General features: G+C 36.0%; 1 protein-coding gene across 1 annotated transcript; it reads left to right on the top strand.

Annotated features, from left to right (window-relative positions):
• Positions 1-27,112, top strand: PI15 (peptidase inhibitor 15). Its single transcript, XM_030304217.1, has 6 exons — positions 1-100; positions 659-963; positions 20,870-20,988; positions 21,998-22,130; positions 22,482-22,597; positions 25,753-27,112. The coding sequence occupies exons 2-6, from the start codon at positions 691-693 to the stop codon at positions 25,886-25,888; spliced, it is 777 nt and encodes a 258-aa protein (XP_030160077.1). The 5' UTR covers positions 1-100; positions 659-690; the 3' UTR covers positions 25,889-27,112.
• Positions 27,113-27,401: the final 289 nt, after the last annotated feature.

Here is a 27,401-nt window from a genome sequence, read left to right as displayed (position 1 = left end):
TTTGTAATAAGACACACTCTTACAAGAGTTCATGCTACAACCTAGCAAAGAACTTTAAATTTTTGGAAGAACAGTATATTCATTTTGGCATTGTGCAGAGGTAAGCTCTTTAGCTCGACAAGTTTATTTTGCATGCATTGATTTTATACTAGCTCACATTTTTATTTTTATTTTTTAGAAATGAGATTGGCTTATTATAACTTTTTGGTATGTATTCTATCACTTGGTGTCCATATATGTCTGGGACACATTATCAGCACATTCTCTGTTGTTAACTGTGATGCATTTTTCCTTCTCACTCTCAAGAGTAATCTCAATTCCTAAAGAGTTCCCTCTGAATATGTGCAGTAATGCATTATGTGGTACAGGCATTTGGGGCAAGCGGTTCACATTCATTGTAGGGTTTGTAGTCACACTGTTTATTTTTCTCTAGCTATAGGCAGTTTCTCTTAGGTATCTGACTCATAACACCAAGTAAAATGTATAACGACTACTATATAGGTTGTTTCCTAGGCTTGAGTTCAACATTTGTTTGAATTTTTCAGAGAAAATCAAATAAATGCTCCCAAGTGATGGCTTTGTAAATTCATACCCACTGGACCCCCCCCCTTTTTTTTTTTCTTTTCATAGACCCTAACTCTACCTTTCTGCTTTAAAGCAAACTCGGTGGCCTCTTCTCCACCCCTCAAAATGATAGCAATCTCTGCAGTCAGCAGCGCACTCCTGTTCTCCCTTCTCTGTGAAGCAAGTGCAGTCGTCTTACTCAATTCCACTGACTCATCCCCGCCAACCAATAATTTCACTGATATTGAAGCAGCACTAAAAGCACAACTAGATTCTGCGGATATCCCTAAAGCCAGGCGGAAGCGCTACATTTCGCAGAATGACATGATCGCCATTCTTGATTACCATAATCAAGTTCGGGGGAAAGTGTTCCCACCAGCTGCGAACATGGAATATATGGTAAGAGGAGTTTGTTTCCTTTAAGTTCTGGGTGAGGACGCTGTATTTCGATTGTTCGTTGAAGAATCTAAACAGTGGTTAGGTGTAAAGGGATATGGAGCCCTGTTCACATTTTAACTTAGGTTCTTATGTGCATAGTAAGCTTAAGTTTTGTTCCATCATGGAATTAAAGGAGGTAGGTGGGGTGGGGGGCAGTTCTCATTTTCTTTTGTGAGTCCCATAACCACTAATGAATCAGGTCTTATATAAGAAACAAAGATAAAGAGCGGGGTATGTTGACTGACCACATTTGAAAGGTGCACTTTTTAAAGAAGACTCACATGGGATTTTTCTGTGCTTTGTTTACCTAACAATCATATTTATAAGCTCAAACATTTCTTGAAACTAACTTTTTTAAATTACAGGTTTTGTGTCCATGATTTGTCCTCTGGGTAGGTGTCTTTTCCCTTTCTTGGACAAAGCTCTTCCTGACACAGATCTATTTGTATTTTCAGAGAACATGCTGACTTTTTCCTCTTTGTGATTTAGTGCCTTGTTGTTCAGATAACAGTGAAACCAGCACACTTGCACACTGTTCCAACTTGCCATGAACACATTCTTTGCTCTTTTAAAAATAGGCACGCTGTGTTTAAATCATCCTGCTTAGGAAGTAAAAAACAAAACAAAACCCTTGAGTTGGTATTGAAAGGATAGATGTCTCTTTAAAGTTACTTTATTTTTTGTTTCCAATTATGCAAGGTTATGGTTTAAAGTTCAGCACCTTCTGAGAGCACAGCTTGGAGACTGTTTAAGGCAATGAAGATCACCAGTCTGGTATTTCTCAGTTGGGGTCGAGGGTGGGGGTGGTACCACAAAAAACCTTTTATAAGTGCTCACCCAAAAATTTAGTATTTCTATCAGATTCTAAATTCACCTTTTATTTAAACAAGCTTTTTAAGTTTGACTAATTGTAGATGTCGGTTACAGGAAAAATAAAGACTTGCCAAATATAAGAGAGTCATAGTTCATAGAAGTACAATTTAGACTCCCTGAAAATGCAGTTTCTTAGGATTTTTTAAAGGAAGAGGAAAAGAGGATATAATCAGTTCTGGTGTTATGAATGGCAATATAGTCTCATGACTAAGAATATGGGCTTTGGAATCTAAATGCTTAGGTTCACACCTCAGTCCTGAAATATAACATGCATCAATTTGTTATTGCATTTTCATCACCTTTAATATGAGGATACATGTAGTATCTGCCACTTTGGGTTGTTATCAGGAAGGTATGAGTTGAGGGGTTGAGCAATTAGACCAGAGCCTAGAGCGAAATAGACTTCAATAAACATTAGCACTTTCTAGAAGGTGATACACCGATGTAGCAAAAAGAACAAATACGTTTTTTTATTTAGCATAAATTGTGAGAGCAATGTGCATGAGATTCTACGTGAGATCAGAAAAGCCTAGTATGTAGACTGTGAGTTTAGGAAAGATTTCCTCTGCCAATCACATGGCTATGCAGACCAAAGTAGGACCAAGGCCACTGAAGTGCTTTAGAGGCAAGATCCTCTGAGTTCAAACCCTAACTCTGCTGCCTACTTTGTGACTTCCTGCAAGTTACACAATGTGAGACTCAATTTCCTTATTTTTAAAATGGGAATAATCATGTAGATAATAACCGGGGCACCTGGGTAGCTCAGTCAGTTAAGCTTGTAACTTCGGCTCAGGTCATGGTCTCATGGTTCTTGAGTTCGAGCCCCACGTCGGGCTGTGTGCTGACAGCTCAGAGCCTGGGGCCTGCCTCTGATTCTGTGTCTCCCTCTCTGTCCCCCTCCTCTACTCATGCTCTCTCTCTTTCTCTCTCAAAAACAAATAAACATTAAAAAATTTTGAATAAAAAAATAATAATATAGATAATAACCAACCAATATATAATACAATTCACTATTTTAATGATAGTGAAGGCAGAGGGCTCATCATGAGTAACATTGGGGTACAACACAGTATAAATGGTTGAAAAAAAGCCACATTTTTCTGGTTATATTTTCCCCCGCTGGTCAAGAATTAATTCATTCCGAATGCGTTTATTTTTTTTTTCTACATGCCAACGAGTTGGCTAATTGTTTTTGTAGATGATCTCATTTGATAGCTCACATTCTCCCTATGAGGTTAAGATTGTGATCTTTATTTTTACAAATAAAATCACTTCGACCTAGAAAAGTTAATGAGTAGGCCAAGGTGGTATTGATAGTGAATGGTATTAATAGAGTTAGAATTTAAATCTGTGTAATTTCAAAGCTGATGCCTGTGTTAGGAAGCCTCTTTTCATTTGCTAGGTTTTTATGTTCCATTGGGGGAAACTCCTAGAGATGTCAGGATATCTTTCCTCCTTTAAAAATACCACCTGAAATCTTATAATATGCATATTCTTTTCTATTAATATTTCTCTAATATGGGAGCTAGAATATGATTTGTTTTGTAAGACCCAGATACAGTGCTGGTTGTATCAGTAGATGGGTGCTTTATAAATCCTCTTTAACTTAGTCAAGTTAATGAGAAGCAGTAATTAGCACAGTAAATCCTATAAAATAAAATGACTGTCTCAAATTGTCATGTAAATACTGCATACACTTCATTTGCCCATGTATTTATTTAATTAATATTTATTGAGCATTTATTCTATGTCAGGCACTATTGTAAACACTGGGGTACATTCATGAATAAAATGTATCTGGTTCCCCTGGGTGGAAAACCAGAGAAAAAAGAAGATAAATAAATAAACTATATGGTACATTAGAAGGTGATAAGTTTGAGGAGAGAAATAAAGCAGGTTGTAGGCAGGTTGTGAAATTGAATAGGGTGGCCAGGGAAGGGCTGGAAGAAGTAAGGGAGTCAGGCACACTGATAGGTGAGGGAAGAGCTTCCCAGGTGGAAGGAAGAGCCAAGAAGAAGGCCCTGAGGTAGGACAAAATTGATTAGTTCAGTTAAAAAAAAAATGTGCTCAATTTAATGAAATTGTGGGTTAGAAGGATGGTTTGACTAAATTGAACCATTGAAATAATTCATGTGGATCCCTCGTGAAGACTCAGAGAAACACTGAGGGAAGTACAATGTAATTGGCAGCTTGGAGTTGGGAGCAGAAACTGTTAAGTGACTAATCTCTGGGCCAGGTGAAAAATACAGATCTCAGTTTAACACTACTACCTTCATTTTAACATGTTCAACATTGATTTAGATTGTGAGCAGTCTGAAAGTGAGCTTAGTTCCTAACCTCTACTAGGTACCTCAAAAATTTAGGATTCTTAGCTCACTAGGACCACCAACTATGTCTTCAGATTATCCTCATCAGTGAGTGATAGCAGCCATGGGAGCCTCATAGAAGAGGGTATTCAGCTCAGCTCAGGGCTTTTTCTTTTCTTTTTTATTTACTTTGGGAGAGAGAGTGCGCATATGTGCAAGATGGGGAGGGACTGTGAGGGGAGATCGAGAGAGAGAGAGAGAGAGAGAGAGAGAGAGAGAGAGAGAATCCCAAGCAGGTTCCACACTGCCAGTGGGGAGCCCAACCCAGGGCTCAAACTTACCAACCGTGAGATCATGACCTGAGTCAAAATCCAGAGTCAGACACTTACCCAATGAAGCCACACAGGTGCCCCAGCCCAGGGCTTTCTTTAACTGTGTGGCCTGATTTGGGTCCCTTTTACCCACAACTTTTTTCTCTGAACCTTTTTCCCATGCTGCCTCTCTCCCTGTATCTCCTCCTTAGGTTATTCCATGATCTACAGCTCTGCCCTTCAAGTCTTAGAATGCTGTGTCTTTTATATATACATATATATAAAATATATATATATATTTGATTTCTCCTTCTTTTAACTTCTTTAAATAACCATTCATGTCTGTTATTCTGCTGTCATCAAAATTGAACTCAGTCTACGCTTATTTGTATAGATCTTGCAAACTTTCTAGTTTTAAGCTTTCAGACCATGTTTATTCACCTTCATATCTCCATGTTTTAAGCAAATTCTTGAGTATAGCAGTGATCAACATTTATTTGATGACTTTAGTTGAAATGTCTATGAATTGTTACATGTTTATAAGTAGCATCAATTTTGGTATTACATATTTTAATGAAAGTATTCTCATCACATATGATATTTTATCACATGAACCTGAAGTTTAAATAAAAAGTTTTTCCTAGGGGCGCCTGGGTGGCGCAGTCGGTTAAGCGTCCGACTTCAGCCAGGTCACGATCTCGCGGTCCGTGAGTTCGAGCCCCGCGTCAGGCTCTGGGCTGATGGCTCAGAGCCTGGAGCCTGTTTCCGATTCTGTGTCTCCCTCTCTCTCTGCCCTTCCCCCGTTCATGCTTTGTCTCTCTCTGTCCCAAAAATAAATAAACGTTGAAAAAAAAAATTAAAAAAAAAAAAAAAGTTTTTCCTAAATTTTAAAAAAGCCCCTTAACATTAAATGATTTTATCATCTTTTAAGTACTTGGTTATATCAGTGTACCCTTGACAAAATAAAGTAGAAGCAATTTGAACTCTGAGTGTTGACATTCATGTTATAGTTGTATAATATTTTCTTTGGATATTTGGCCAGATTTTAGTAAAAAAAAACACATATTGAAAAATTTTATTTTCTAAACATAGTATCTTTTTTTAAAAAAAAATATTGATAGGGCTTAAGATATGCAAGTCAAACTTCTTTACTCTTGGCCTCTGTTCCACAATTAGTTTATTGACAAATTTCCAGAGCTCCTTGGACACCAGCTGTTTTTCATTCTTCTAAGGGCAGCTTAAACCATGACTCTAAACCACAAACCACACTAGTTTCTTAGAATAAGAATTATCCCTAAAAGAATGAAATTGCAAGACTCACACATGGAGTAAAATTTGTAAGATATTCCTTGAATTCAAGTCAATTGAACAAATTGATTTTAAAAATGATGAGGTCCCTCCATGAGAGGATAAGATCCACCAATAACAGAATCTTTGTCTTTAAAATATAAACAAAACCATAAAAAAAAAAAACACAGGAAAGAAAACACTAAGTATATAATTCAGTGTAATACGCTGCTGCATAAGATTGATGTAATAAATGAGGTACAGAAAAACACCATGGAGAAATCAAAGAAAGAAGTGATAATCCCTGTTGGCAAAATCATGAAAAGGCTCCTTGAGGGAGGAACATTTGAGATAGATGCTCAGGAAGGGGCAGGCTTGGCTGTTATAGTAGGTAAAGTAACACATGAACAAAATCACCAGGAACAAAAGAGTATAATGTGTTAGCCATACTTTTGAGGAGTTTGAGAAGAGACTGATCATTTCTTCATACAAAAGTAATTAGAGAGACTATAGAGGTCTTGGAGCAGGGTCAGAGGTGCATTTTAGAAAGATGGCCCTATCAGTTGATGGAGTTTAGACTGCCAGTGAAGTTGACTGGGGAATAGGCAACCACTGGGTTAGGAGTGCCATCCCTTTAGGCCAGGTGAAGAGAAGTCAGACACCTGCACCTGCAGAGCAACAGGTATGAACAGCTAACTGAAACACGGTGCTTGAGATAGCAGTCTTCATAGACAGTATACAGTGATGGCAAGGCAGGTGAGGGACAGTGAAAAGACAACGATGGATATGTACTGAACAACTTAAAGCTGAAAAAGTGTAATATAATTTCACTATGTTGATAATATGGGCCATTTCATTTGTTTGGTGTCTGTAAATATCTGCAGAGCTAAGAGAATAAGGCTTCCTAGACTTTTCTGGAAAAGAGAAAAATACTAGTTACCAAGTCACAGCAGGTAGTAAAGTATCAGAAAGCATAACTGCAATGAATGAATGGAGAATAGATTAATCCATCCTTGAAACAGCCAATAAACTATTTTCCCACAATAATTTATGACTCAGGAATGATGAAAAATGCTGATTTTGTTCATTTGGGGTTCATGGGAAGAGAATGGAGATAATGTTAAACTCCTTATTTTTTCTTTATTCAATAGTTGACCAAACACTTATGATGTCTATCCATGTCTTTTTTTTGTTTTTTTTTTTTTTAATGAAACCATATATTGTCCCAGATGGTGCATTTCCTCTCATTTGGGAAGGATAACTCAATTTTCTTGTTATAAACATGAGAAATTTGATGTGTCTAACCTAAATCTTTTCAATGACTGCTTTTATGACTACTAGAAAGCCTCCTGAGACCCGTTGCCAGCCAGCGGTGAACTGAGAAAGACTGCTGACAGGAAGGCATTTCTCCAGCACATTTGGAACGCCACATTCCTGTTCTCGTAGATGTAGAGCCTTTTAAGTGTCTTGGCTTCCAATCGACACTGGGCACATTTTGTAGGAATTTTCTTCCAAGGTGCATGTTGCTTAATATTACTTACTTCGTGTTACTTATATATGAATGTTCAGCTATTCATGTATGGAGTCAGCTGAAGGTTAAGAACATTTTCTTTGCAACCATTTTAAATACAGCCTCTAAAGTGCAAATGTAAATGTTAACACACTTCATGAACAACTTTTAACATTTTCTGGGCACCCAATGTAAAGAATGCATGGCTATGGTGATCTGATGGGCAAGAGTCATTCATTATTCAATCACTCATTCCACAGTATTTATTTACTCATGTGCTGGCACTGTGCTAGGAGATTCAATGGGGAGCGAAGAGACACTCTTTTATAGGAAGAGCTGTGAGCAGACAAGTGAGTGGAAAAGCAGCGAGTTGAGTGCTGAAGTAGAAAAAATACAGGGTGCTTTGGGATTACATGAGACATACTTTGCCCTGACTTGGACTCGAGGTATAGAGGCAGAGAAGGTGTGGTAGGTGTGGTAAGGTGCTCTAAGAAGGTAACTGGTACACTGAAGGCAAGGATAAAAATTCAATGTGGCTTGGATATAGTGTATAAAAGAAAAAGTGGTGTTTGATAAGTCTGGAAAAGGCATGCAAAAACTTGTTTAGTTTTATTTTAAAATTAAGGGAAGTTATTGAAGGTTTTAATCAGGGAAGTTATATACTTAATTTGCATTTCATAAAGGTCTTTCTGGCTACAAGGTGAGGAAGGGATTAGAAAAGGCAGAAGTAAAGGCAGGGTGCATAGTCCAGAGGCTGTTCTAATAGTCTGGATAAGAGATAACTGAACACTGACATTTAAGCCCATAGGGATATGACAAAGTGAATTCAGAGATCAAATCAATAGAAGTAAGTTATTTACATTATGGGAGAGATTAAAGATGTATATGATGAAGCAGTGAAGAGGGTTACCTCTGGTTTTTACCAGGACAACAGGGTTTCTCTGGATTTTGGAGAACTCAAAATCAAAATCAGATTTCAGGTAGTTATGAAGTGGCTGCAGATTTATTTTCCAAGGTATGCATCTATAATGATTGAAAAAAGTAGCTAGTATATGGGAGGGAACATTCCTCCACTATAAAAATGTTTGGATAGGAATATGCTTTGGTAATCAACATGGACTACTTTGCATAATAGGGGTAGGATAGTGTCATGGAGACAGTGTGGATGGATGATTTTATGTCTGGGAATCTACTCAAGAATTTTTGCAAGAAGGTTTCATGTACCTTTTTTTTTTTTAACAAGTACTGAGGCTTAAATCAACACAAATATAAATCCATTTCAGGGGCCTGGGTAGCACCAAGCCCATCTAGTCTTTTTGACACATTCAGGATAAGATATTTTTGGAAACTAATCAGAGGACTTCAGGAAAATAGAAGTTGACTAGTCTGACTGGTCTGATGTCCTGAACTTAGCATATCTAAAAGGCATGTAATAGTCAGTGGCCATTAAATAGTTATGAACTTGGGATATTTAATTGCCAACGAGAATTTCTAAAGAATGTTGTAGGAAGAGGGTAGGGAAAAATCAAGATTAACAGCTTAAAGTGGTCAAGGAAAATATTTGGCATAAAGTACATTAATGGGAATTGAATGTTTCCAGTCTGTGTTACCCATAGTGTCTAAAATCAGGTACCAAGCATTTTTTTTTTTTGACATCAATTTGGAACAATGCCCAACAAGTTGGGGTTTTAGACTAAACTTTTCATGACTCTTAAAATTTCACACCATATACTCCAAACTGAAACACTTGAGAAATGTTGCTTAAGGACACAATATTTTTTCTCCTAAAAAGTGCATCAAATTCACGTTTCATAATTTCATTAAATATGAACATTCTACCACATTGGTCTCTGCATTCCAGAGAGATCACGTTTTCAGCAAGCAGTAGGTAGGCGGAAAGGCATTTGAATTCTTCTAACGATGTGGGCAATGGCAAGATTTGGGATTTGCATGTGTATCACAGGATAGTTTAACAATCAAGAAATCAGTTTTTAGATTACTGTAACACTGAGCTGGTGAAAAAACTTAACCATGCATGAAAATGTCTTCCTGGCTCACAATTCCAGTATTAAATGGTAGGTGATGGGTATTACATTTCCCTGGAAAGGAGAATTCTTGCCAGAATCCATCAACAAATGATGTTAAAATTTAAAGATTGAACATATGTAAGAGAGGGATTTACACAGGGGCATTAATAAGTTTTAAGACATCTAAAATGTTCTCTAAGTTTTATCTTTCACTGCCGGATGTTATTTCCCCTGGAAGCAAACTCATTATCTACATACAATTTTGTTTCTGATTATTTAGTTGCTTAAGGGTCTATCTGTTTTCACTTTATCTGATTGCCTGCTTTGTTGAGATTAAAGCTTGGTCTCTTAAACTTTAGGCTGCCAGATAACATGATCAAAAGTGCACCTCATGCTGCTTCTGGTTTTAGGTGGCTTTCTAGTTAACTTGAGATCACAGCCATTCCAGGGCCTGAACCTCCAATGATAATGTTTACCATTAAGCACACCCTTGTCCTCCTAGGGCTGTGCTCAATACTCTTCAGTCACAATCCTGTCTAACCCTTAGAAAAGTCTTGAGAGATGAGGACAATTTTTCTCATTTAGAAACAGGACTTGGAACTTGGAAAGCAGTGAGTAAATTCCCCCAGGTCCCAAAGCAGGTAAATCAAAATAGTGTGAACACCATTCTAGATGACAACAAAGCCCCTGCTTTGAAAGACCATATGATACACACTCCTTTTCATGTGTTCCTCTCCCACTGTTGAGACCGTTGGCTGGGGAATTTCCCTACATGCGTTTTATTTGAGGACCTCACTGAATATTAGAAAGTATTTCTTCATGTGGAATCAAATCTTACTCCCAGTATTCTTTCTCTCCCCTTGGCAACCATATAGGAAAACTCTGTATTATGATAGTGCCTCAAGTCTTTGAGAGCCGTGAACATTTATGTCTGGGACTCTTGATCTTAAATCACTCAGCTCATTCTTAGCCTTCAGCCCTTGTATTAAGTACCTCTTGTATGCACAGTATTCCAACATAGCTTATCAAGAAGGTTGTACAAAGACACTTGCTTTCTGAAAATACTGGAAAAGGTACAATACAGTATTATTAAATAAATGGAAAATCAGTGTACTCCCCACACACTTTTTACCACACATACATAGATGAATGGTGCCCATTAAAGTCTCAGGAAATGGAAGCAATGTGGCTCTGAGCAAGGAGTTCCTGTATGTGCATGCTCTTCTGATAATTAGATGCCTAGAATTCATGGGACCTGTCAAGTGCAGAGTATCAATGACAAATCACTCTCCATTTATTCTACTTCTGTGGATGCATCCTAAAGTTAGGTTGGCAGAATCAGTGGGCACCTTCTCCCCTGATTCGTGTAATATTCTTGTATTCTCATAAACTGCATGTAGGTTGGATGTATATTTTAAATACAGATTCAGTGTGATTATAATGCAAAGTGTTTGCCTTATTTTTAAAATTTTTATCTTTTTTTTCAAGATTTTGGATTTTCAGAAAGTTCTGTATATGTTTTTCCCATATGTTATTTGTGATATCTTAGTTAATAAAGACATTTAAAGTTTCCATGATTTCTAAATAAGCAGTGTAAATACCTCTGTTATCTCTGTTATTCATATCCGTGTAGCCATAGAATACATGTTCCTTTCTACTGAAATTGTCAGTCTCAGAGTGAATGATGTTGGCTTATTTGTATAGCAACATACACGACCCTATCTCTACCTCTCTCACCAATAGTTCTGTTTTCTGTGAACACAGAGAACAAACATCCTCATAGAGTTTACCACCCAGTGTCTGTGACAGCGAGACATTTTTCTGATAAAATGCTATTTTTAATTTTATTTAAACTTCAATCAGTAATAGAGCAGAGTTGAGAGGAAGGATACTGATGTAAATGCTTATATGTGACAATTAACAGATGTTAACCATTAGAAGTATCCTTTTCTTACTGAAAGTCCCATGTGGTATGGCAGGACAAGGAGGTGAGTAGGGATGGGAGAGGTGAGGGGAGGCCCAGAGTTCTCTGCAGTCAAAACGACTCTCCACCAGATAAAGCTTTACACAATTATTTCTAACCAGAAGAGAACAGAACTATTTTTGCAAGCACACATTCAAGCTCCCTGGTCTTAACATTTTGATGTGATAGGTCCGGGATTGGGGTAGGCATCTATCTTCTCAAAAGTTCCCCAGGAGATCCTGGAGTAATTTCCCAGGTGAGAAATTTCTTAAATCATGGTTTAGGACACAAAAGTGAGCTGAAGAAAACATTACGTGGCTCAAATATCCACTTATTTGTCAAGAAACTATATATTGAAAGGATTAATAGACTAAGCAAAAGGAAGAATTATCCTAAGTATAATTCTATATTATTGCAAAATTTCACTTGAAAGTATTCACCACCTGCTTTCAAAACCAAACATCATGTGGACACTGTAGGTCTAGAACATGAAACAAGGTTTACTTGAGAATATGGTTGATTGGCTAAGGAAACTTTAAAAGAAGCAAACTTTTAAGTAGCACATGATTCTTTTGGAGCATTTTAGTATGATGCATTATATACATTACATATATGTATAATGTATTACCTAATAATGTATTTATGTGATGCATTACAATTTGCAATTATTCATTTATTTATTTGGTAGTGTTTTTGTTACCTGTCTCTTCCCTAAACTTTAAGATAGAGTCCATGTCAGGCCTGCTGACTGCTGAACCCACAATACCTAGTGCCTCCCAGTGAATATTAATTTACTGGCTGCCTAGATGAATGCATTACCTAGGATCTTACTGGTTAATCTAGAAATTTGTATTTCTTGCATTTTTCATTGTTAAGGATAAAATAGCAGTCCTTGTGTGGTAAGTCTGTTGTAGGAGTTTTGGGGCAAAGGTGGCTCCTGGGTCACTCTTCCCTGCCAGTGCCCATGGATATTAGGAGGGAAGATGCCACATCTATGTGAACATAATTATACCTTACTCAGAGTTCATAAGCTGTAGTCTCAACAACCATTCTAATTAGTGAGCATATTTTCTCTGCATGATATTGAACTGTATATAACTTTACATTTAAAAAATTATTTGCCAAATGTTAAAGTTGATACATTTCACATATACATCAGGATTTCTAGATTATCCTGCGGAGTGAAAAGTTCTAGAGTTATTGAGCCCACTTCATACTTGTCAGCAATTGGTTAGAGAGGAGTAGCCTCTTTGGATGGGATAAATTTGCTTATTTCTAAGTCTTTCTCTCTCTCTTTTCCCCCCATGTAACTATCCAGAGGTCCAGCAGCAACAGTACTTTTCCATCTTATACCCAACACTACTTTATTCATTTTCCTTATTAGCCCATCCCCCCAACACAGTCATTTGAGAGTGACTATATTTATACAGAGCTCTAATGTCTTCAAAGCATTTGAGTCAAGTACAGTTTCACAGTGCAGATTTAGCCATGCATAGATTTAAAGCACTGAAATTTTCTTTCCTAACCACCAATCATATTTAAGTACTCTTACTCAAATCTGAATACATATCTTTTATCCATACCCTCATTAATGCATATATTAAGGCTTCGTACCTGTGAAGCCCTGCCTCAGTTAGGAGTCTCTTGCAATAACTTAGATAACACATGGTAGTGGCTTTGACTGAGGTGGTGGCAATAGTGGTGGTGATCAGTGGTTATATTCTGAATATGCAGTATTTTGAAGGTAGGGTCAACAAGATTTGGGGAGGAGCAGATAAGATAATGAAGCAAAGAAAGAGTAGAGATGACTACTTAGATTTTTTGGCCTGAGCAACTACAAGAGCAGTCGGTAAATTTCTTCTGTGAAGAAATGAATAGTAAATATGGCATATGTTGCAACTGCTCAGCTCTACTTTTGTAGCACAGCAACAGCCATAGACAATATATCAACAGGCTCTGGGACAGATCTGGTGACCCCTGAACTAGAAGATGGGCAATGCCTTTCACTAGTAGAAGGAATACTACAGGAGTAGCTGGTTAGGGGTAGGGAGTGGGGTAGGGTTGTGAATATCTGGAGCTCAGTTTGGGATATGCTAAATAGAAGGCTTAAAGTGGGTAGATGGATTGTTAGTTTGGAATTCAACTGATGATCTAGAGATAAAATTTGGAACAATACCGCCAGCATAAAAATGGTATTTCAATTTGTGAGACTAGATGAGATTACCTAAATGATGAATATAGATGAAATAAAGGAGGGGGAGAAAAAAGAAAAGAAATGGACGAGGCCTGAGTCCTACGAACCCTCCCGTAAGTAGAGGTTGGAGAGATGAGGAAGAATCAGCAAACATATGGAGAGGCAGCAACAGAGGCAAGTGTGGGGTCATGAAACCAAGAGATGGAGGTGTGTCCAGGAAGAGCAGGTGTCAGTCATGTCAAAAGCTACGAATAAAGAAAATAAGATGGTGACCAGGAAATGACCACTAATGACACTGATAAGAGCAGGGTGGTGTGGATGTGGGGTGGGGAGTCTGCCTGTGTGAACTCAAGAGAGAAGGGTGGGAGAAAAATTGGTAATTCTCAGTTAAGACAGGGAATTTCACTGTAAAAGGAAGGAGAGAATGATGCAGTAATTGGAAGATGAAAAGGGGTCAAAAGAGGCCTTTTTGTTTGTTGTTAAGAAATGTATGCCATTGGCAATGATTCCCATTAAAAACCAGTGCACTTTACATCATCATCTTATATAAATTTTCCTTTCCCACCTACATGAAAGGTAGCACTCACCTTACCTGAGGGAAATCTTCATTATCTTCTTTTAAGCACTGAAAAAATGCTTAGGACCTCACTTTGATATCTTGTGATATAATGTGTTCCCATATTTTGTAGTTATTTTTGAGGCTTGAGGGGATTTTTTTTATCATGTTCCTTTAACTATCTATTTCTCCTATAAAATAGAATCAGTTTTGTATTATTTCATTAGTCTAATGCCAAAAATTTCCCATAGGAAAGCCTTTTCTCTTCCTGTGGCCTACCCCTCCCCAAACATCCCATCCCTCTCCAGCCTTACCAAAACAAATTCCTACCCTCCTGTCTGGTTTAACCCTGGGCCTTATGTGTTCAGCTCCTGGTTTCCTTAACTGGCCATTTCATTAGGCATTTCTACCTAATAGAGATAAACCCACCAATTTCAAAAGCCCATGAAGTGTTTTAAAAGCTTTTGGCTGCCCTTGGAGGAAATAATTTTGTCATCACTAAATGTCTTTTTAATGGTTCTTTCTCACTTTTGTAAGTCAGTACTCCTTTTCCAATTTGACTAACTCAGGAGAAGACCAAACAGTCCTAGCTAACTTATCTTTTTGAAACCTCAACACTTGTCTATCTAAATGGACTTTACTTTGTATCAGAATATACAAGAAATGGCCACACAATGCTCTAAAAAATACATGTCCAAGGGACATGTCAAACTGTCTCCAATGGCATTGTTATCACAGCATCCATGACAATAGCCAACTTAGAAATGTATCTCTAAAAACTCAAAGTGTGATATTTTTATTTTTAGCATTTTATGTCTTTGAAGATGGTTTCCATAAGCAGGATAGATTTTTCAAGAGGTCACTTTTGTTTTCAAAATTAATATTCCTGGTTCCTCCTTAATTTAGCTGCAATTTATAAATCTTTTGTTCTATTCATAAATCTAGCATTTTTACAACATTTGTTTAATGTTTATTACCAACAGATTTAATTAACTAAATTTCCTAAACTGCACTTACACATTTAATATATTTGACTTTTAAAAGTATTTCAGTTGTTTTATTGAAAATAATTTTCATATACTGAAGTGTCTTCAAAGTCTAAAATAAAGTGACTCTTCAGCTCTATATTTTGCAATACTCCTTTAAAAATTTAACAAGATTTTTTTATAATTTCCAACTCAAAATCACAAAAGTAAGTAATTACTCATTTATATATTTAATGTTGCAATTACAAAGCTAACCTCTTGTTTTAATGAGCACATTTTCTTCACCACCACTAATAATATTAAGTTCACATAGGTTCCTTAGTCAGAAATTCTTTTCTAACACTTTAATTTGATTCTTTCAAACACTTCTATATTTAAATCTTATGTGTGGAATTAAAAGATATTACCCATCAAAAAAAAAAGCACTATGTCATCCCAAACAATGTTGGGGATGTATTCCCAAGTAATTTCTAGGGTTGCCTTCCATTCGGACGACATTTCTTGTTGTCCAAGCTATTGACTGGGATTTAAGATGGGTGCTTCAGATGTCAGTGTGCTTCCTGACTCTGGCTGTCACTGTGCTATGGATACCAAAACTTACAGAAATAGCTGGCAAAACAACCTCATCCTTGGACTGAACCACATCACTCTTCAATTCTGTCTGCTTATGAAAGTCAGCAAACTTCTCCCACACAGAAACATTCTTTGATTTGATTTTGTATTTCTTCAGCTCAGGCTCTAAAGACCACCGAACTTGATGAGAATCTGCATTCTTTTCACACCACTTCTATTTCTTGGAGCCACAACTCTTCTAGATATTTAAATGACATCAGGTTGAATTTTGGATATCTCTCATAGCTTAGTCCAACTACGATTTCCACAGACAGGATGCTAATATTTACAAGTAGAGTACCTCATGGTGAACATTTTAGTACAAAGTAAATCAATCCATTTATAAGCCGGCCAACTAAATAGCTCTAACAACAAGAAATGGAAGAATACTATTTGGGGCACTGGGGCATACCTACAAGCATATGTGTGTTTTAAGCAATCTTTATTTTGTGAACTATCTAATTGAGTCAATATCTAAGTTCTACTGGGTCTTGTAAATGTTTTTGGGTGTCCATGCGTAATAGGCCTAATTTTTGCCTCACGTTTAGGAGGCAAGATCAAATTGTACGTGTTTACAGCTAAATTTTCTGTGACTGCATCTTACCTATTTAAGAAGGACAAAAACTAGAAATACAGAATGTTCAAGCTCATTGAATAAGAGCTAAGTATCAGATATTTAGCTTTTCCATAAAGGTAACAAGTAGTATGCTGCATATTTACTAGGCATTCCATAGGGTGTTAAGTAAGTGCACATGTGTGCCCTTTTCTGTTGCTGTATTTGTAGGATATAATATTAAAATTATTTCAAATAAATGCTACACATACTCAGAAAAAGTCAGAAGATAGATTGTCCGTCAAGCATCCAGAAAGCTATGTTAAGTTAAATGCTTAAGTAATTTACATGTTCATTTCCTGAACTTTTGTTTCTTTCACATGGTTACACTGGCCACATTGCACATTGCACATTCATTGCAATTTAGAGCTTCTGGATAGGAAAAATAGATCATATTGGACCACTCCCTATAGCCCCCAACTTTTTGTTGAAATTTCCTATTGTTATTAAGTAAAGTTATCATTGCTTGCTATTTTCAAACCTCCTAGACCTCTCATCATATTAACAAATTTAAATACTACTGGATATTAAGGGGATAAATAATATACCCATTTTCTCCTGGAAGTTGTAACCAATGGAGAAAGGCAGATGGCAAATGCAGATCTTAACTTTCCCACAGATGTGACTGATGTAATTCCTAAATTTCAGAGCTCCCTACTCAGGCTGGATCTTCCCCTTCTCTATGGGATGGCTGTGAGTCTTGCCTGAGGACAAAGAGGCAAGAAAGAGTATATAGCACCTTTGACTTCCCCTGCAGTAGGTATCAAAGGGACAGTGGACCATGTCTCCCACAGGAAGTCAAAATGACCAGCTTTCTGTGGGGGACCTAGCCCATGCCCAACATGCCCTCTAGCATCTTCCTTCAGGAATATAGAGACAGGCAGAAATCCCTCCCATCAGTTCCTTAAAAGTAAACACACAGAGAGAAAGAAAGTGACTATCCCTCCTCCATTAACTATCTTCTCCAAAATTTTCATTGTAATATTTGTACATAGAAAGTCATGCATAGGGGCGCCTGGGTGGCGCAGTCGGTTAAGCGTCCGACTTCAGCCAGGTCACGATCTCGCGGTCCGTGAGTTCGAGCCCCGTGTCAGGCTCTGGGCTGATGGTTCAGAGCCTGGAGCCTGTTTCCGATTCTGTGTCTCCCTCTCTCTCTGCCCCTCCCCCGTTCATGCTCTGTCTCTCTCTGTCCCAAAAATAAATAAACGTTGAAAAAAAAAATTAAAAAAAAAAAAAAGAAAGTCATGCATAAAAATGTAGACATCAGTAATGCTAAATACATTGTCTTCTTATCAAAATCCTTTATCATGGTTAACAAAGTATGTTCATGTAAGATATTTTTCAGGCATGACTTTTTGGTTTATCTTTTTGACATACACAATTTTAAGTTTTAAAGTATATTAATGAGCATAAAGATAGAATTATATATGCTAAATTACTTTTAAATTTGTAACAGCCTTAAATATTTTGGTTATTTTGAAAGGAATCTAGTTTTATTCTCTCTGTGGAACAGAAGAGGTTAGAATTGAGCAAGCGGTAGGCCACTTTGATGCTGAGGCTACTTAGGTATATTAAATCATGAGAAGAGAAGATGAAAGGTACCCTAGAAATGACCCCATCCAATCTTATTTCACAAATGAGTTAAGCGGGAGAAAGAATAATTGACATGTCTTCAGTCACAGACGATCTTAGCAGTAGAATTGGGATTAGAATAAAAGATTTTTGATTTTCAGGTCAGTGTTATTTGTGCCATGTTGGGCTGATATTTTAGGACAAGACTATAATTCAGTGTTTTTAGCAGTTATTGATCTGAGTGCACATTGTAGTTCAAAATGTAAATAATATTTAGATGCATTGTTTTCCCAAGTGATTACAATTAATTAGGAACCCATCAGGGGACATAATTTTTTGGTGCTATTCCATCTGGAATTCCTTTGTAAATTAATTATGCTATTATGTACTTCAGTGAACTGTAATCCATATTTAATAAATCCATATTTCATTGAAAAAAACATGAAAAGAATAAATACTAGATAAATCCATTATCAGTCAAACAAATGGCTTTTAAAAGTTCATTTCAGTCCTAGAATATTAAGACTTTCATTATAAATGTATTTCATATTGTTGATACACTTTGTCCAGATTTTTACAGATAAAACAAAGGAGAAGTTTGAAGTCATAATTTATAATATTTATGTCTGAGCTAAGTAACTGAAAACAGTAGTGCAAAATCTCATGATAGAAAGAGTGGCTTCCATTTTTGATACTGTATGTAACATTGAATACTGACTGATTAAATGGCATTGTGTAATGTTTTGCCACATTTAATTTAATCCTCAAAATTGGCAGATGTAGTCTGGATAACTGAGGAAAGTGTATCTTGCTATAACTCCTTCAGTAATCTTTCCTTTATACGGACAAAGGAGATGTGGCTGTTGCCACCACAGAACTACTCCAGATCCTTTCTAAATAATTCTGATTTTATACAAACTTTGTAAGTTTATTTTAACGTAATTCTAGATGAGTTTATGTAAGATGGCTTTGTTTTCCTAATTTAAAACATCTTTTGAGAACCAACAAATTTCTGTTGAAGGTGACTGCCATGGCCTCATGGGACAAAAGTATTTCTAGAAGAGTTCATCCATTATTTTAATTTTTGCATGTTTTATTTCAAAGTCACTAAAATAATTTCTCTTCACTTAAATACATTGTTATATTAAATAAATATATGTATCCCATTACCCTTGTGGAAAATTTAGGCTTTCAGTGTTATAAGTTTAGCAGATTTGTGAGTTTGCTTAAAAGCTTTATAACTCACAGTGAACTCATGGCCATCAACCCTAATGTAGGTGAGTCTTGATTAGCTCCGTCCAACCTGATAGAGGAGAAAGTCACCAAAAGAATGATAAAATAAAGGAGACTATGAAAAATAGGAGCACAGCGATCAGCGGGACATCAATACACTTTCATATGGGGAGTTCCGTGTGAATTTGAGTAATTATAAAATTGTCACTTTTTGTGTAATTTCTAACCTTCTAAAATATACTACTAACCACTCACTAGTCACAATTTGAATAACTTTTTTTTTCAGATAGAATAATATGTAAATATTTAAATGATTTAGGAAATAATGTCATGATACAAACTATAAAATTCAATTAAAATCATTCATTACAAAGGAAAAACACTTCACTAAATGACATTTCACTAGGGAAAAATTTTGAAATCATTTTTTTTCTATATTGATTTATAAGAATTACAAATGTCCTCTTTTTCTGTTTTTGTACCTTGTAACTTGTTATAAAACAGATTACCATTTCAGGGATGCCTGAGTGGCTAAGTTGGTTGAGTGTCCAACTCTTTATTTATTTTTTTTAAGTTTATTTATTTTTTAGAGTGTGCAAGAGAGCAAGCAAGAGTGGGGGGGGGCAGAGAGAGAGAGAGAGAGAGAGAGAGAATACCAAGAAGGCTCCCCGCTGCCATTGCAGAGCCTGACACAGGGCTCCATCTCATATAGAGAGAGTCTATGGCTCCACCTCATAGAGTCTATGACTCCACCTCATAGAGTCTATGGCTCACTCTTGATTTCGGCTCAGGTCATGATCTCACGGAGGTGAGATGAGCCCCGTGTTGGGCTCCCTGCTGGATGTGGAGCCAGCTAAGACTCTCTCTCTCCCTCTCTGTCCCTTCCCCACTCGTGTGCACACACTCTCTCACAAAGATATGTATTATCATTTTAGAGTTGATTTATCATTGGCAGGTCCACAGATGCTTGGCTTAACTTCCCCATACAGCTTTAAAGATGAAAATATCAATCTATATGGTAACTAATATAAATGTATATTAAATCTAAGGCTTATTTAAATTTTATCCCACAATTCTTTTCGAAGAATAAGCTATACATCAAAACACCCTCATCATCAATTTAAACACCTTCATTTTTTGAGAAAAATTACTTTTTTCTTAATTTATTTCATTGGACCATCATATGCTATATTTTCATAGCAGTCCTATGTAGCATAGTCAAATTATTTTTTTATCATAGTTTGTTTCCAGTTCATACCAACTAAAATTTACTTCTCATATTATTATATTATTTCTACTACCAAAGACTCAAATGATATAAAATATGAAGGCTCCTTGGGAATTATTACACTATCATATGGTTTGACCCTTAAAAATTACAGTAAAATATTAGACATTATTAATTTTGGTAAATTGATTTGAATAAATAATTGGATGATATTAGCTTTTAAGGTATATTAATCACATGGCTCCTTGTTGCTGTGAAGATGACCTCTAGGAAAATCAATGGACTATGGTGGACTACAATTTCGGTAGTCAGTATGAAGTGTCCCCAGTTACAACCAGATAGGGTATTTTTGTTCACCTATCCTTTACTAAAACTGATGTTTGTACTTAGGATTTGGAGGATGCCATTATATGATTATATTGCATTACAGAATTTTGAATATCAATGGCCTCAATTTGCTTCCTTTTATTTAAAATAGTCTAAAGAACCAGAATTGAAAGGACTTTAGGAGGTAGTAGTACCACTTCTTCCTTTTACTTTTTGTCAGTTACTAGCAAAACTGGTAAAATGGAAGGTTTTTTTTTTCCCCTTCACAGGTTTGGGATGAAAATCTTGCAAAATCTGCAGAGGCTTGGGCAGCTACTTGCATTTGGGACCATGGACCTTCTTACTTACTGAGATTTTTGGGCCAAAATCTGTCGGTACGAACTGGAAGGTAGGAAGCAGTTTCACTGATACAGTTCATCCACATGGTTTATTACTTATGAATCCCAAGGGGTAGTGACACCAATTTCAAGTAATATCAGCAAATATTTATTGAGTGCTCATTATGTGTCAAGCAATGATGCTTGGCCTATGACTGTTTCAGATGTCTTCAAGGATTATTTATTTGGTTTAAAGGGCCTAATGAGACCAGTTTCCTATTTCACCTTTGGAACACCATTCCTTGGCTGTATTCTTCACTTACCTCACACAGTCTTTGAAAGGATTAGATGTGTGCTATATCCTATATCCTCAAGAAAAGTTTTGACTGTGACAGAAGCCATTTTTGTGTTTATGCAACTTTCCCATGATTGCATATATCTGTATGTGTATGCCTGTGTGTGTTATACAAAATATTTATATTTACATGTGTGTATATATATATATATATATATATACATGCAAGTATGTGCAGCTATGAGAAAGGCTGTCCCCAATGAGAGGATAACTTTTCCACCACTGTGGAATGCCATCATCCAACATTTCAAAGACCCATTCTCTTCCATATAGAGGAGAAAAATCAGGTGTGCTATTATTACAATGAAAGTAATTCAAGTTTAAGGGAAAAAAAAACCGCACTAAGTTCTAGTATCACAACTACATTTGCATATCTAATTTTTAATTATATATATGATTCTGGTGGGAGAAATTTTTGATATAGATAAAACAAGATAAAGGTGAAGATTCTTGAAATATTTGTACTTCGTTTTTTGAAACAACCAGACATACTCTTAAGTGAGTATGGGCTCACCTGCTTTGGTCCCGGGTATTTTCATGCTTGGCCCTACTTGGAGGAATAGAGGATTCTGCTAGGTGGTGATGGTAATTATGAGGCATGGATTTCCTCTTCACTCAGCATGAATAATCAGTAAAAACAAATAATTAACTTATAATTTAACATGAGTCCACTATATATTACCACTACTGTATTCTAAGTTGTCATTGTTTTTCTTGATATCTAGATATCGCTCTATTCTCCAGCTGGTCAAGCCATGGTATGATGAAGTGAAAGATTATGCTTTTCCATATCCTCAGGATTGCAACCCCAGATGTCCTATGAGATGTTTTGGCCCCATGTGCACACATTATACGCAGGTTATTTCAATTGTCTTGTTAAGTTTTGATTCATAGTTTAAAAACGCTCTTGCTGTTTTGGGGAATATGCTTTTTCTTAGCTTTAAATTTTTTTTTTCAACGTTTATTTATTTTTGGGACAGAGAGAGACAGAGCATGAACGGGGGAGGGGCAGAGAGAGAGGGAGACACAGAATCAGAAACAGGCTCCAGGCTCTGAGCCATCAGCCCAGAGCCTGACGCGGGGCTGGAACTCACGGACCGCGAGATCGTGACCTGGCTGAAGTCGGACGCTTAACCGACTGCGCCACCCAGGCGCCCCGCTTTTTCTTAGCTTTAACTTCAGTAATGACATATTGGTTTATTTTTGCAGATGGTCTGGGCCACCTCCAATCGGATAGGATGTGCAATTCATACTTGCCAAAACATGAATGTTTGGGGAGCTGTATGGCGACGTGCAGTTTACCTGGTGTGCAACTATGCCCCAAAGTGAGTACTAGGCTGGATTCTATTTCCTGGAACCTTTAATGATGTTAAATATCTCCAGTCAGATAATTGTTTTAATATGAATAAGACTTAACTACAATAGCCTCTAATTCTCAAATCTCCCTTCACCCCAGTATATCTGAAAAATACTGAGATGAACGATTATTTTTCACAAAGACTGGTATTTGGGGCTAAAATTGTAGGCAAAGTAATTTGAGGTATGGAGATTCACTAAATTCCCTTCACCATCTTTTTTTAGTGATGATAACTGTAAAATAAACACTGTACTTCCAGGCTTTCGATAGCTCTATAAAAGTTATCAGAAAAGAATTTCATAGGGACTTTATCAACACTGCAATATTCCCATCTATCAGTACTAGAATGTTGGCTTATTTTTTTAACTGGGAAAGCAAAAGAAAGCCCTTCTTCCTTCTTTCTTTTAAGAATAAAACTAAAAGTTACGGTTTACTAATTTTATAGATGGCTAAGGAGTCATTTGTTACTGGAAGGGAAAATTTAAATGCTATGACTTCTTTTTAAATGAAAGCTTTGTCATGATAAGTTTCAATATTGAAAGTTTAAAATTTTTTCATTAGTTCTATCTTATGGAATACATAAAAATGTATTGTGAAAATTGATCAAGGATTATAAAATATAGTCATATTTATAAATATTCTTTACAAGATGAGAATAAATAAGCCTTTGTTAACATTTGATAAAATGCCTTCTTGATAACAATAATTCTTCAGATGATAAAATGTTCCAGTATTTATACATGAGTCTGTTCCCATTTGGAGTAAATACCAAAATGTGCAAAGGATTTATGACACTCTTGGTGTCTTCCAAAGTAAGTTCCAAACAAAGATTTTCTCTGACTTTGCCAATATGGGGAGGGAATGAGAAAACGTTTCACAAATAACTGCATTACTCATTTATATGGTAGTATGCCAGTTGCAGTGTTTTTGCAAAGTTAGAAAAATAGTGATTTTCCCCATGGTCCCCCTTCACAATTATTAGAATAATAAGGTTTGGAAAGTAAAATGTGTCTGCATTACCAAAAGCATTAAAATTGTGCATTTGCTGGATATTTTCAGTTTCACACTTTATATTTTCCTATTAATCCTTTACCCTTCTTCCTGACATAAATAGGCCAAGTAGTGCTCATATGGTAAAAGAGATTTCTGTTTCCATTGTTTGACTGTTCTGTTTTCAGAATTTTCTAGTATTACTGATGAGATATCTGATTGTTTTATGGGTACAAGAGATTAATATATTGTGTTAATATGCTTTGTTATAAATAAGAACCACTATTTTGAAACCTAGGCAATGAAGAAAGTTGTAAATTCCTAATATTTGAGTGTGAATTTTCCAATGCCAATATAAAGTTATCTCATGCCTGTTTTTGGGGGGTGGGGGAAAGAGAGAGAGAGAGAGAGAGAGGGAGAGAGGGAGGGAGAGAGATTTGGAGTGAGAGAAGGAGACAGGGAGGGAGAATTTAATTAGATGGAATAGGAAACAAAAAATAAAAGGATGAATAATATACGTTTATTAGTTGACTGATTTACTATTGAATGTAATTATCCTCTATTTGGTAAAAATCTGTGATTTATATAAAAGTTTGTAATGTAATATGTAATACTTTTTACATGCAATATAATTATATTTCTAAGTTTATGTTACCAAAAATATGTGCTATATAATTTCCAAAAGGTATGTATAATAAAGAGAAAGATATGAAATCAAAATAGCATATGCTTGGTCCATATACATTTATAGCTTTGGGTAAAGATACAGAGGGAAATAAGATTATGAATATAAAATAGGAGAGATTAGGATAGAAGGGTGAGCTACACTCATAAGAGCACGAGCTTCTTGAGTGTTTCTGGGTAAGCATGTGACATTGTCAAAATTATACTCGAGGAAGCTTATCCAGAGGGCAGAGTATAGAAAGAACTAAACAGTGGTGGACACTCTTGGAATCTGATGACATTCTGTAATATGAATAGCTAATCAGCATGTTTTTTATATTTATAGATAAATTTCCCTCTATAAATATTTTATAGATCAAAGCCTGAATTTTTAAATGACTGATTTCAGCAGATAGTTTATGTAGGTACACTTTAAGGGTCACTGCTTGGTCTTCTTTAGGTCTTAAAGAAGATGAGAACCACCTGTTTCATATTTTAGCCTCTTACCTACTGTTGTCTTATATTTAACCCTGTTTTTTACTATTGACAGGCAACCAAATTTTCCCCTGACCATTCAATTTCCTTCAAATTGCTGGCTATCTTGCTATTTCTTAGTACTCTAGGTACCATGCTACTGAAAATCAATCTATTATTTTCTTCATAAATGAACAGTAAGGCATTATGGCTATTTTTAACTGCCATGAGTGATGACTTTAATGTATTACTATTATCATGGCTATCAATACAGATAAAAATATTGATAACACAAAACAATTTAGTCTGTTTAGCCTTATCAAAAAACAAACTGTATTACTAAGAACGAAAGCTATGAGTTTACACATGACAAAAGGTTTTGAAATCACCTTTAATTGCTTCTCTGAGCCCTTAATCTCTTACCATGAGAATGGAGTTTTCTGTATCTCATTTTATAAATGTTGAGAACTTAAAATGTTTTACAACTTTAGAAACGAATCTTGTGAACCTCTATTTTTTGTGCTTATGACAACTTCATGCTCACCTCATCATTTCTAAGCCTCCCAGAAAATACTAAGTACAGTATATATTATCATCCTTAACATTAGTGGGAGTTTTAAAAATGGGAGTATGTCCTGCCAATGTGCTCTAGAAGGCAGTTAGTTATAGGACAGAGACAGATGTGGTGACTGAATAAGCATCGAGCCTTGCTTGACATTAATTATGTCACTATTCATTGTAGTGCTTTACTTCTAGTCTGTAAATTAAGATAATATTAATTTTTGCAGAGAGAAAGATTTAAAAAGTGAGATTTAGAGAATAATACATTGCTGTATAAATAAGAAATGGATACAATTTTCAGTGCCTTCCTAAACTGATTAAACTTCTCAAAAAAGATCATTACATGTCAATACATGTGATCATGTGCTTAAGGACAATCAAATTGTTCTAAATGGGCATTAATATAGCACTTATATGTTTTTTTCTTCTTTCTAGGGGCAATTGGATTGGAGAAGCACCATATAAAGTAGGGGTACCATGTTCAGCTTGCCCTCCAAGTTATGGAGGATCTTGTACTGACAATCTTTGTTTTCCAGGAGTAACATCAAACTACCTATACTGGTTTAAATAAGCTTATCTTTTCCTTCAGGAAATAGAATGGTTTCTGGGAATAAGCATATATATATATTGAGTTTTGCACATAGTATACATATTTTATAATAATCTTGTTTTCCTTTTATTATTCATTGTATAAATTTGTGTTTGTCTAGTATGTTTGCTTCATCTTGAAGTAACCAAAACATCCATTTCTATCTTCTGATCTCTAAGCCCAAATTAAAATATTGTAGATATAGTATTGACATAGTTGATGCATCCAATCCCAAAACTTGCTTTCCAAAGGAATTATGTTATGTTTGTAAGGAATAAAATATATACTTGACTTATATGTGTGCGTGTATATAGATACATATATACACATATGTATATTTATATACATGCACACACATATAATAGATTATGTAACGCAGACAATAACGTGATTCAGTAGTTAACTTGAGGGAAATTTTTAAAAACACTATTCTGAAATATATATGAGGTGGTGGGACATCTTCAGCACCCATTTCTATAATTCCTACAAAGTGATAAATTGCAAATAATACTCAGTGATATCTGGACATAATAATTTAATTGATCACCCAAGATTTCATTCTGGAGGTATATTTTGTCTTATTTGGATATGCTCAACTTATGTAAGTGTCAAATCATGCTTTTTGTTTAATCACTTTTATTGAATCAGTAATCATGTGTCGAGTGCTTACTGTGTGCAAGGCACTCTGCTCGTTATGTTCTGAAAATGCAAAGATAACGAGATACAGTTCCTGCCTTCAAGAAGCTCACAAAAATATTCAGAAAATAATGCAGTTTAATGATTTTGCTATAAATTTACAGTTTTTTTTAAAATTGATTTTAATGTAAGTTTGAGGAAGTAGATGCCACCATGCTCACCTGTTGGGGGAATAGGTGATAAGACACCCTCTATAATATGTGAGGCTTCTGATTAGCATGAAAATGTAGCTACAATGCTTGGAACTAAAAGAGGCAGGACAAGAATTAACTGCCCAGGGATTACTGTATTAGAGTAAATAGTTGTGACTTTGGAAGACAGAAAACAAAACGCGAAAAAAATTCTGAGAAAGCCCAAGAGAATTAAGGTATGAAAAGTCACAGAAATACAGTTACTGCACAAAAAAATATAGGCGGAGAGCTTCAGAAGGGCCTATCCTGAGAGTGTAGCATATCTTGAGGCCCGTCAGCAGAGGGTAAAGGATGCCAGAAAAAAAAACAAAAACAAAAACAAAAACAAAAACAAAAACTGGAGAGATGCCAGGACACTTCTGTCTCTTTATGTCATTATTTGGTGAGAATCAATCCAATCACCATGAGCCTCTGAGCATCACATTAAAGATCCTGCACGCACACCATAGTTATGGCTTTGCAGAGTAGCCCTCTTCAGATGGTTCGCTAAGGACTACTTACCAAATCTTATTTCTATGTCTGTGAAGAAGAATAATTTTCAGTCCTCCATTAAGTTTGATTGTGGAAGTCCAATCAAAGTCACTATGAAAATTTCACTCATAAGATTT

This window comes from Lynx canadensis, chromosome F2, assembly GCF_007474595.2.
Source record: "Lynx canadensis isolate LIC74 chromosome F2, mLynCan4.pri.v2, whole genome shotgun sequence".
NCBI classification, from domain to species: domain Eukaryota; kingdom Metazoa; phylum Chordata; class Mammalia; order Carnivora; family Felidae; genus Lynx; species Lynx canadensis.
This window is presented reverse-complemented; position numbering and strand designations above follow the sequence as displayed.